Here is an 11,742-nt window from a genome sequence, read left to right as displayed (position 1 = left end):
TTGTGAACAGAGTGCTGCAGGGAACAGAAGTTTGGGGTTGCACATAATACAGAGTTACAAAATTTTATTTTGAACTGAATTGCCAGAATTTCCCTGAAAATAAACCTCTTCCTTCACTGCAGTGAAATCAGTGTTGTACGTTGCTCCCCATGTTTTGCTTTTGTATGTAAGGTGGAGTAAACAAAAACATTTCAAAATTAATTGGCTGCTTCAAAAACCTGATCTGTATCATACCAAAAAGATCAAAATGGGATGTGTCAACTTTTCAAAGCTGATTTCCTAGTTTACTTTTAAAAGTAGTTATGACAAAAGTTACTCAGAGTCATCGATGTTTTTATTTTGGTCAAACTATGTATTCTAGTTATGTCATTGGTAGTTTTGTCAAGGCAATATCAGCATACTATGCACCCAATTGCCTTGTTTCATTCCAAACAAAAATCAAGGCAGTGATAAACAATTACCAGTCGGTAAAGCATATTGTAGCTTAGATGATGCATACAATTCAGAGAACATTTTCTTTAGGGTTCATGTCATCTAACATCCAATACCTAAAAAGATGTCTCTGTTGTCAGCTCATGTGTCTAGAGGATTTTAAAATATCTAGACTCCTCTCTCATCCACAAATGAGACTGCTTCTTTAGATGGCAGGAAAGGTGCTAGGTTTGTCTCAGTCATCTCCTGGAACTTCGCTCCAAGGCTAACTTTTAGACAGCTAAAGTAAGGTGAGATATCTTCACCCTAAGCCACGTATGTCAGCTTTAGATAGGCATAAACATTATGCTGTGTTAGTGCAGCTGTATAGGCCTTACTTAATTCTAAGTCGGTGGATCTGGGAAGTAGCTTGTTGTGGGATTCTTTCTTAAACAAAGCAACACTGGGAGCTAATAAACTAATCAAAATATTGGCTGGACGGGGCACAACAGCGGATCTTGGCTGTGGCTACAATGATTTTGGGTTAAAAGTGTATGTCGTGTAGAGTGTAGAGTGAAATGACAGTTTTTAGTAACAATGCAAGTTTTGTGGAAGCTTGAAATTGTTCTTCATATGAGAATAACGCTCTAGCACATGTGGGATTTCGACAGAAATATGATACTGCAAGCTGAGAAATGGTTGGAATACTAAAGAGAAATCCTTCACACTCAGTAGTTTTTATGGACTGTTTTAAAAAGCTGTACCTAAAACTACAGCAAGAAGCATTTAACTTGTCTTCACTAAGAGGCCCTGAGATACAGGAGGTACTAGCTTGTTTGTGTTCTGGGTGTCTCTTTCTAAGGCTCAGAAAGAAAACACAATATTCAGTGCTTCGATATTTTGCCTGAGTAGTGAATTGAAATCAGCTGACCCTTCCTCACCCTGTCAGGCTGAAGTTAATTATTTACAGCTTTAACCTGTGGCTCTTCAAAGCCGGCTCTTTCTTACCTCAGTCAGGCTGAGGTTAAATATTCACAGTTTCAATCTAGAAGTAATAAACTGCCATCTGTTTAAAAACTGAGAACTATGAACAACGAAATGGAAAGAAATGTTATATATATATTTTGGTTGCCCAGGAAATCCTGATTAAGCTGCATTTTGGCCCTAACAGGGAAGCTTATAGTACTCAAAAAGGCAGGATGTGAGCCTTTGTTAATAAGCTTGTCAGGGACAAATCTGTGAACAAATTGGCATTTACTTCAGCCTCCTCCTTGACTGTTGGTAACAAAGTTACTCCTACACTGAGGATTTCCAGGTAAGATAGATTCCTTCTATCCAGAATCTTTCTAGTGGTGCCTACCACTGTCATGGGCTCTCTGAACATCCAAAGTGCAGCTGTAGTACAATCCTCAGTGCATGATATGAAATAAAAACAGTGCTTATATGGAAACATCGGGCTTTAGAAATATCAGGCCTCTGAAATACACTTGTAGTGGACTCCTCACTTAACTGGGTAACAGGTGCTGTCTCGCCTCACGTGAGAGAGAGAGAGGTGCTGTGATGCCAGGCTGCAGTCAGGGATGTTGGAGGGGGACACCTGAGCACAGCCCTCCCCAAGGCCTCCACCTCCTGCAAGTCTCTCTCCTGCTGCCAGACCCTTCATGAGAGAGACTAGTCAGAAGGTGCCCATGTGGGAGAAGAGCCATGGCACTCGTGTGAGGAAGAGAGATGCAACTGAGGCAGAGGGCAGCTTGCCAAGTCATGCCTGGATTGTGACAGGTTTGAATAGTTAACTCTTATATTATGTACTTAATATAAACATTAAACTCGTCTTTAATAGTTTTTGGTGACTAACTTCCAATATGAAAAGAAGCTTAAAAGCCAACAGGAGAGTTCTGTGTACACAGCCAACTTCCTAAGCAAACAGCAACTCTTTGGCAACTGCAACTTGACAGCTACAAGAAGAGAGAAATGTATACAGCATACAGTATATGCTGATGGGGGTTGAGAAATGCTTTTGTTTAAGTGGATTACTGAAAACACAGCCAGCTTCTAGCACAGAGTTGGTGCTCAGAAACTGATAAGAACACTCCAGTCTATGCTCAAAAGGGAGTCCAACATTTTTCTTAGCTCTGAAAGGCAGTGACTGTGTTTGAGTGAATCTGGACTGTATTTAAAGGGGGTGGGGAAGAAGAAAATGCTCTTGGAGAGGGTTATGAGAATTTGCACCATAAACAGGGACTGCACTGTGAAAATACGCATTTAGGGAGTTTTTAAAACAAAATTTACATTAAATCACAACGAGATTTTTTTATGTCTGTTATAGGCCAATTAAATGCATTATGCAAATATTTCCACATTCATACAGAGATGATCTGGGACATTCAGAGCATGATCACATATATTCCTCCTGAAGGCTTAGCCTTTTTCTGAAATACCCAGGTCTGTACCTTTTAACTAGTGTTGTAACTGAAACGAAAGTGAATCACCAAAATCTGAATGGACACCCTCAAATTATCCCCACATGTATCAGTTTATCTTTTAATCAATTCCCAGCCATTTAACTCAGGGAAGAAGGATGACTCTGTGAACCAAAAATGAGTCTCAAGACAACTGCTGGCTATGCAGTTGCTGGATTCATGTTGGCAGAAAGCTCAGGCCTTATTCTGGTCGAGAGTCTTAACAGTTCTTGTAGTCTCTGCCTGGGCCGTGCAAAGCTGGCATGACCAGTGTGGTCCTGCTCCCGGAATCCTACGTACAATTTCTCCCCTCTGGAGAAGGCAAAAAATCTGGTACAAGCTAAACCTACTTCGGAAAGAGATGGAGAAGAACTTCATCTGTGTCACATTTGCAGCCCTTGGGACCAAGTGGAGCACGTCTACCCATTTGGGAGCAAAATGGGGGAAAAAAAAAAAAAAAAAAAAAAGAGGCACATGGCAAGTTGTCCCTGTCAGCTCCAAGTCTGCAAGCTGAGTGCCCCGCTAGTCTGTGTGAACATTTCTGGCTATTACCCTGACTCCAGCCTCTCTGCCCCCTGCTTTAGTTCCTCTGGGGGTTGTGTCCGTCCTTCCCACGCCGGTTCTGCAGAGGGGGGAAACAAGCTGCAGCAGCATCGGTACGGTGAGGGTACGGATCCCAGGAGGAGCTCTGGGAAGCCCCCACGCCCTGAGTGGCAGGACTGGGCCTTTGTCAACCCCGTGGGGAGAAGGAACCGTTCGAGCTGCCGGTTTCCCGTCGACCTCGAGCGCCCAGGCCAAGGCGCGAGGGCGGATGGCGGTGCCCGGTGCCCGCCTCGGGGGGGGGGGGGGGCAGGCACGGGGAGCTGGGCGGCACGTCGGGGCTGGCCCCGGCGCGTTTGTGGTGGGAGAGCCAGACCTGAGAGGGGCTGGCCTCTGGCAGATGATTGACGCCAAACTGGGTGAGGTTTCATGGCAAAAAAAAAAAAAAAAAAAAAAAAAAAAAAAAAGGAAAGAAAGAAAAAGGGCGAGCGCAGGGGAGGGGGTGACTGTGGGAAGGGGGAGAAGGAACTAGTGTAAGAGTAAGAAAGTCCTGCCCAGCTGTTGGCGAAGTTTAAGATTTCCTGTTTCCCCTGCAGCGCCGAAGTGAAGTTTCAGTGAGTCACCCGCAGCCCCGAGCCGCGGAGCCGCGCAGCCCGCTCCCAGCCCCGCCAGCCCCGCCGCCGCGGCCTCGGCCTCCCCGCCGCCCCCGCGCCCCGCCCGCGCCCCGCCGGCCGTGCCCACCCGGCCCCGCGATGAGCCCCCGGCTGCCGAGGAGCCTGCGGCGGCTGCTGCTGCGCGTCTCCCTCTGGGTCCTCATGGGCAGCTCGGTCCCCGCTCTGCTTCGGGGTAAGTGTGCGCCGGCCCGGCGCTGCCGCTTGACAGTTGCGGGGGCCGCGGGCAGGAGCGGGGCCGGGGGCCGGCGTCCGCCGCGGGAGGGGGACGCGCGGTTGCTAAGAAAGTTTGGAGGCTGGAAACGTTTCGGGAGGGGTCGGCGTGTTTGTTTATAGCCCCGCTGGAAAGTAAGCGAGGAAGAAAGGACTGGGAATCTGGGGGCTTCTTGGCAAAACCGGCGGTCCGTCCGTGGAGGGAGGCGGGGGGAGAGGGGGCTTTGGCAGGAAACGCAGCGGGGTCTGGTCCGGCCGGAGGAGCCCGCTGAGGGCAGCTGGGGGCTGACCGCCGGCCCCGCCGTAGTGGCTGCCCGGCCCCGCAGCTGCTGCGGCAGCTCCCGCACCTGGTGCCGGGCCGCACCGTGTGCCCGGGGGGCGGCAGGGCCCGGGGCGAAGCAGCGGCCGCGGCCCGCGCCTCCCGCCCCCCCCCGTGCGGGCTGCAGCATCTAGCCCCCGGCACAGCTTCTGCCATGCCCCGGGGTCTAGGACCTGCTCTCCCTGCACGTCCCCAGGGAGAGGGGCTGGAAGGTGCCTGGGCAGCGACGCGGCCCGAGCCGGTGCCCGCCGGCGCTCAGAGCTGCTGGCCTGTGCGCACCGCAGAGCTCTCTGCAGCATGGGTCAGCAGCTGCTTACCAAAGAGTTGTTTTATGTTCCACTGCCTACAGTGGAATTCGGCCGTGATTGTGAGTGGTTGGACTGAGAGTAACAGTCGTTCCTGTAGTGCTTAGTGCTGGTGTTCCTTGCTTCGCTTTTAGTGACGCTTTACATCCCTTATTCTGTTTCTACCGAGGCGTCCTTTGATAGGTTTTTGAGGTTGTGGCTTAGCAGAATTCTTCATAGGATAATTTGGAATGTAGTAAGAGTTCAAAGTGCTGCTGCAAAACCAAGGTCCCTGCCCTGAGGAGCTTTCAGTCTCTGTCCTATCACTGCTAACCTGCATATGTGAACTAACATCTGTAACTGCAAAGTTAGGCCCTAAACCACATTGCTGCACAACTGCTGAACCTAACAAGAGAACATTGGATTGCAGCAAAACTACATATGAGACAGTTTTGAAGAATTAAGCACGTTTCTGAGATGTCTTGTGATACATATCACACACCTCGTTTTAGTCTTCAGATGAGATGTACCGACACCTGAGCTTCTAAAAACTTTGTGCCCTCTGATTGTCCCTTGTGGTCCATTCATGGTCAATCATAATCTCAAAATTGTTGCTAAAACATGAGAACATAAACTAGATAGCTCTTGCATAGCTACTGCCAATAGCTACGTACAGCATGAATAACTTCATGCTTCATTAATAATCCTGTCAAAGTCAACAGGTTTTACATACCTGCAAAGTTACTCATGGAAGCTTAGGGCAGATTAATAAAAAAAGTTTAAGAATAAGACACTATGGTGTCCCAGGGCCTAAAATGGTTTTATATTAAATTTGAGGTGTGCAGCTTCTTGTTGATTTTGATATATATTTTTATTATTTCTGATTAATATAAATCATACTCAACTAGTGTTGTCTTTTATTTTGACCCCAGCCCCATTTTTTTGCAGATTCCCATCACAAAAAGCTTTAAATTAAAAAGCTCCACTTTTGTTAATCTTGTGCTATTTATTATTATGCTGCTTTTTTTGCTTTTTTGCTTTTTTTTTTTTTTTTTTTTCCCACTCAGCCCATCTAGAGAGTCTCAGACTACAGGTAGATTTTTAAAATGGGCATAGTCTAAGAGTTTGCTCTTGTTTCTTATCACAGGTCCAGTGAGGAAAAATATATACAGATTGGTTACGATTCAGCATTTTTTATACTGATCTTCATGTACACCCTACAATAACCACAACTGAGTAGACCTGTTGTCAGACAATCTATTCTGTAGCTCCAACAGTTGTTTTAATATTCACCATAGGATTTTGTTGTGCATATAACGGGAACAGTTTGTCAGAAAACAACAGTTCTGTGGGGGGCAGAAAGTGTGAGGTTTGTATGTTGGTTTTTATTTGGCATCCAAATGAAAACTAGAGCTGCCAAATGTTTTGGGGAAGACAAAACAGAAAAAAAGAGCTATTTACACTGTAATAATCAATAGCTCAGCAGTTCAGTGAGGATGAGGCAGGAGAAATACCAGTCTCAAGAGAGCTCAATTCTCAGGTATGCCTACTAACCAGCTGGCTTTTGGTGAAGAGGTTAATAAAGCCCCAGCTAGGATTTCATTTTAACATTCTTCACAGCAAAATAGTCAACAGGAATGGCACATTCCCATAAACATGCTGGACAAAACCACAAATTGGTGAGCTGGTCTAATAGGAACTATCTACTTTGAAAAAGATGCTCTTATGTCTTGTACTACACACAAGTAATTGAATTTTTCTTCCTTAGAATAAAGGGACAAGGTGAGATTTTGTTGTTGTTGTTGTTTAGAATAATTGTGAATGCTATATGGAACATTTATTCAATAGATTGCAGTGCAAACCAGCAGTTGCCCACATAAGAAATTGACACAGCTGTGTTCAAGTGAATATGAACCTGTAATTTATCTTTGGGGTATGAAAACCAAAAACTTATTCCTTGGAATAATCTGTGTAATAATTGTTCATTTCTGAACACTAGGAACTTAATTTCTCCATTCAGCCAAACTGTACTTGCATTATTATATCCTTATTTTTTAAGAGTTATAGCATAGTCGGTTAATTTTATAGTCATGAAATTTAGCACTTCACATATTTGCAAGGGGGAAGTATGAGAACAAACATCTTTGTAACATGGTGGAACATGTTTGTAACACAAGCAAATCTAAAATGCATTCTTGCCCCCCATTAAAACTGGCAGATTTCCAGTTATTTCAGGAGGGAAATAGCAATAGAACAGAGATATCATTGCATTTTCCTCTTTTTATGGGGTATCCTTGAATTCTAAGACTTTTATACTTTGGACTTTGAAAATCACTTTTATTTAATTGCTATTTTGAGCTCCTTGGCATTAACATACTTCTGTAATATTCAGGTGGTGAATTCCATACAGGAATGGTTTCTATTAAAAAATGATGAGCCAGATCTTAAGCTGCTGCAAACGAATACAGTTCCATTAGCATCAGTAGAGTTACATACAGTTATAGCAAAGAAGTTTCCTGAAACGATTTCAAAAGTAATTTCAAAAAAAGGGCAATGAAATAATTCTGTTTTTTCATATTCATAATATTTTTTCACTTATATTTTATAAACACTTACTATTATATAACCTACATTTAGCTAAACAGCATTGCTTCAAAATGAAATAATCCTTTCTGGGATGAATTGTTAGAGTTTCAAAGATGTAATGTGCTATAATGGTGAGCTGATAAAAGTTGTCATTGTGACAAGGTTAATTCTGAACTTAGGAGCAAAGACGCTGTCAGGCTCTTATCAGAAGGAAAATTCTTCATGGTTTGTTTTTTGGAGGGTTTTTTATGTGGTTGGTTTGGGTTTTTAATAGGACTAGGCTTTTAGAAAGGAGTTGTTGTTTTGGGGGAGGAAAAAGAGCATAGTATCACTGTAGCACCGGTTGTTGAAGTTTCCCATGCCGATATTTCCTCTGTAGGATATTTTTAAGATGATATTTTTGCATTTGTGACATAGGAACTTTTTTTTCTTAATAATGTATGTTTGTGCTATACACACTTTGCTAGCATTCACTTTCTATCACTGTCACTCCTCTGACCTCAGAAGAACTATGCCTCACAGTACAGCTAGAATGAGCAAAACTAACCACTTGGGCCCAGTTTGTTACTTTCTTGGGTTTTGTGTAACAGCTAGGTATGAAATAGTATCACTAGCACAATGACAGCTTTTGATCTGAAAGTGATCCATGCAGTCTCCACGCTGGCTGGCACAGCTACAGTTGAGTGGTGGTAGCACAGTGAAAATCAGGTCATGGGGTCATGATCCCCATGGGATCAGCAGGAGGGAGGTGAGTTGTTACAGTCCTGGTGTGCCCATGGTCCCCACAGCCCCTCTGGCACTAGGTGAGCAGAAGAACAGAGGGATGTCCTGAGGTGGATGGGAAACTGACGGTGCAGTTCTCCTTTGCTACATGGGAGTCCTTTGATTCAGGGGGAATAACTAGGTAAGCACATCCCAGGGATATTATCCAGTTTGTATTGCCAGAGCATTGCAAACTCAGTAAATGGACTAAGATACCAACCAGTCTGTGCAGATATTAGAAAGTGCAAGGGATTTCCAGCATGGAGTCGTGGAGAGCTAGTCCTCTTACAAAAAAAGAGAGTTGGCAGAGTCCTAGTCTAAGAGATTTAGTGCTGAGATTTTGGTTTATTTAATAGGTCTTTAGCCTTAAATTTTGTTGGGGTTAGAGAGTTTTTTGGGTTGCGTTTTTTTTTCCTATAGGATAATGGGAACTGCTTATTAAACTCTTATAATCCAGAATAAAATAAAAGGTCACGACAAAATATTTGTGCTTTTTTATGAACTCTAATTCTGGAAGGTTAAAATAGACCAAAATAAATCAGAAAGAATATACCTAGTTTTCAACAGACTAGTTATAAGTCCTTTCGAAGTTCAGCTTCACTGGCAGGTAGAAGTGATAAGAGTCATATTAAGAAACAGTGGAGAAACTTCTTACTATGGCTTTTACAGCAAGGAGTGGGTGTACACACTGGGGCAGGGCATTGTAGTTAAGGCAAATGCTGCTGATCTGTAAGCAATGAGTTGACACCAAATATTTGCAAGATTGGGTTCTCAGTGACCCAGCTGAGTCTTCAGTGGATATTTTTCATACTATGACTTCATTCTGGCATAAAGACAGAGCAGCACTGGCACTGATTGGCTATGACCATTTCTATACTACTGCCTGAAAGAGCACAGATTTGGTTAAGTGTACAGATGTTTAGGGTAAGATACATAGAGCGAGCAAACCACTTCAAACACCATCCAGTGATGTAAAACTTGTCCAAAGTAGTAGTCAGAATTAACAAATCTCACCAGGAGTTGCTTTATTCTATTTCTGCTGGTGACAGCATGCCATCATTTGTGTCGGTTAATTTCTCAGGATTTAATCAGAATTTAAATGGGAGCATGTATTAAGGGGACGCCTTACAGTCCATATGGATTTCTGAGGGACTAATATCTATTTGTTTGCATTGCTGCAAAGTTTAGCAACTGTTTCAGATTTTAAGAAACAATAAAACAATAACTAGCAGTGGCAGGAGAAGTACTAGTTGCTGAATTGTCCATGCTTGTGCATATTTTTTTTTTTTAATATGCCATTTCCTTGCTCTTCCTCTTGCTTTGAATGCCACTGTCGTTACAGCTGGAACTACGTGTCCTTCTTTTTTTTTTTTTTTTTTTTTTTTTTTGTATGGGTTTTAAAGCCTTTTTACCTCTGGGAAGATTGTCTGGGGAAGGAGTAGTTTTCCTTTGCTCAAACAACTGGTATTTAGCAAGAACTTCCTGCTGGCATTCATCCCCGAGTTAATCTGGTTAGAATTAGAGCTGGTTGAGAGGTTTTGACACTGTTTTTCATGGGAAAATGCTGATTTGTCAAAACTGAAACAATTTGTGGAAATGTACCAGTTTCCATTAAACTTTCATCAGGAAACTTTTAATTATTTTTTTTTCCCTTAGTCCGCAGTGGAATTTCTGATATAGGAAGATAGGCAGATAAAGATAAATTATCATTAATCGATAATTAGAATAATCCCTGGTCGAGGATGGAAGAAAGGATCAAGTGCCTGGTCTGACATAAAATGCACATTTGAATCTGGAGCTCCCCCTATCCACTCTCCCCAGGATACTGGAGAGCTGTCACTCTCTCATGCATGCTTGCACGAACACCCCCACACCCACCACTTCAAATGTTTTTTGTTTCTCTCTGGTTGTGAATATGAAAATGCATGAAATGTTACATGAGTTTGTGTGGCAGGAAAAACATTTTCCTGGGTTTTTTAGACTGACCTGTAGCCATGTGTTCATTTTCTCCTTTTTGGGTGGGAATGGCAGCGCTCTGAATGACTCGTGTCTTCTAGTCTTTGTTTCATGTCATAAGAACAAGCTGTATTCAGAAATTTCTGTCATGCAAATGAACCACAATTTTTATTACTAACAGTCCTGATAGTCTGATTCCAGGATTCCAGTTCTCCACTCACCCAGGATAGTATTTTGGCAAAAATTTGACTGAAATGAATAGATTTCAGGAACAGATAGAGGAGTCTGCTTTGTCACACTTCAGTTTACAACCCAGAAGATATGTCACTACAATGACACCTAGGGTTAACATTGTGTCTTTGAAATGACAATCTGGAATCAGAGGTATTAGAAAGCTGTCTTCTGTTGCCTACATTCCTTCTGTTTGTACCCAAGGACTTTGGCCCACATCCTCAAAAGAGCTGTTTCCGTGCTCCATAAGTAGACATCTGAGGTTTTAAGGTGAAAAAGAAAGGCTTATCAAGCAGCCAAAGCTGTAGGCTCAGCCAGTGATTTGAAAGTCACACTGCATGCTTCTGGCTTGTTTATACTTACCAGTAATACAAGTTTTGAAAGATAGCCTCTGCCCTCTGTGCAGTTGATTGGTTCCTCCAAAACATTGCATTGGTATTCCTGTAGACTTCATTTAATTCAGCATTTAAACTCAGTTAAAAAAAACGGTCTATGCAGAAGACATTAGAAAAATCCTCTTGTGTTCCTAAGGTCATGGTGGCTCTGTCAGGGCTTAGAGACTTCCTTTTGTAACAGAAAAAGTGAATTAGAACAGTACATACTCAGAAAGCAGCGAGAAGGTTTCACAATCTCTACTCCTCAGAGCAACATTTTCCAAGTAAAGACCCAAGTGTGGCTCTTATGTGCCTGGGGCACTTTAATGGGCCTCTTTAAACACTTGCATTGTGCAAGTGGAACACAGGCAGGGCCAGATTGTCAGCTGGCATAAATCAGCTTTACTATATTGAAGGCAAGGAACCTGCCCTGATTTATACCAGCTGAGAATCTGGCCACAGAATAAATAATAGGCAACTGTATGTTATGAGGCTGTAATTCCCTCGAGGGGGGAGGTTGTGATATCAGTCTTACAGGAGCCAGAGTGATCCGGTTCTCTTTCTTGGAGCAAAAGAGTAATTTGACTGCAGTATTTCGAAGTCCTCCGAATGTTAGGAAGGAGAGATTTCAGGCAGTTGAGGGAAAGAAGATGCTTCCAAAGTTCTTGTAATGTCTCATTAAGGATTTTTGCCCAGGAAGAATCACGGGAGGAGAATTCACGAGGATGGAGATTAATTGATTTGGGGTAAGTAGTCCCCAAAAAAGTGAAATGTGTAAGAGGGATGATTTCTTATCAAGACCAGGCCTTCCCTTTGAAATCACTGGTGTACATTTCCAATCTGTATGAAAACTGAAGCTCCCTCATCACTGATAAGCTGCTAGTGCTGGTGTAATTAATAAGGAAGCGAAGTGGAGAATGGGAAATGAGGACTAAG

At 43.2% G+C, this 11,742-nt stretch overlaps 1 protein-coding gene across 1 annotated transcript in view; it reads left to right on the top strand.

The window, feature by feature from the left end:
• Nucleotides 1-3,904: 3,904 nt before the first annotated feature.
• Nucleotides 3,905-11,742, top strand: part of TGFBR2 (transforming growth factor beta receptor 2) — a 60,023-nt gene continuing 52,185 nt past the window's right edge. The window contains exon 1 of the mRNA XM_040591624.1: nt 3,905-4,256. Coding sequence (XP_040447558.1) covers nt 4,163-4,256 — 94 coding nt within the window. The 5' untranslated portion in view covers nt 3,905-4,162. The remainder of the gene's footprint in view (nt 4,257-11,742) is intronic.

Source organism: Falco naumanni, chromosome 4 (assembly GCF_017639655.2).
Source record: "Falco naumanni isolate bFalNau1 chromosome 4, bFalNau1.pat, whole genome shotgun sequence".
Classification (NCBI taxonomy): domain Eukaryota; kingdom Metazoa; phylum Chordata; class Aves; order Falconiformes; family Falconidae; genus Falco; species Falco naumanni.
Note: the sequence above shows the minus strand (reverse complement) of the source record. Positions and strands in the feature narration are given on the sequence as shown.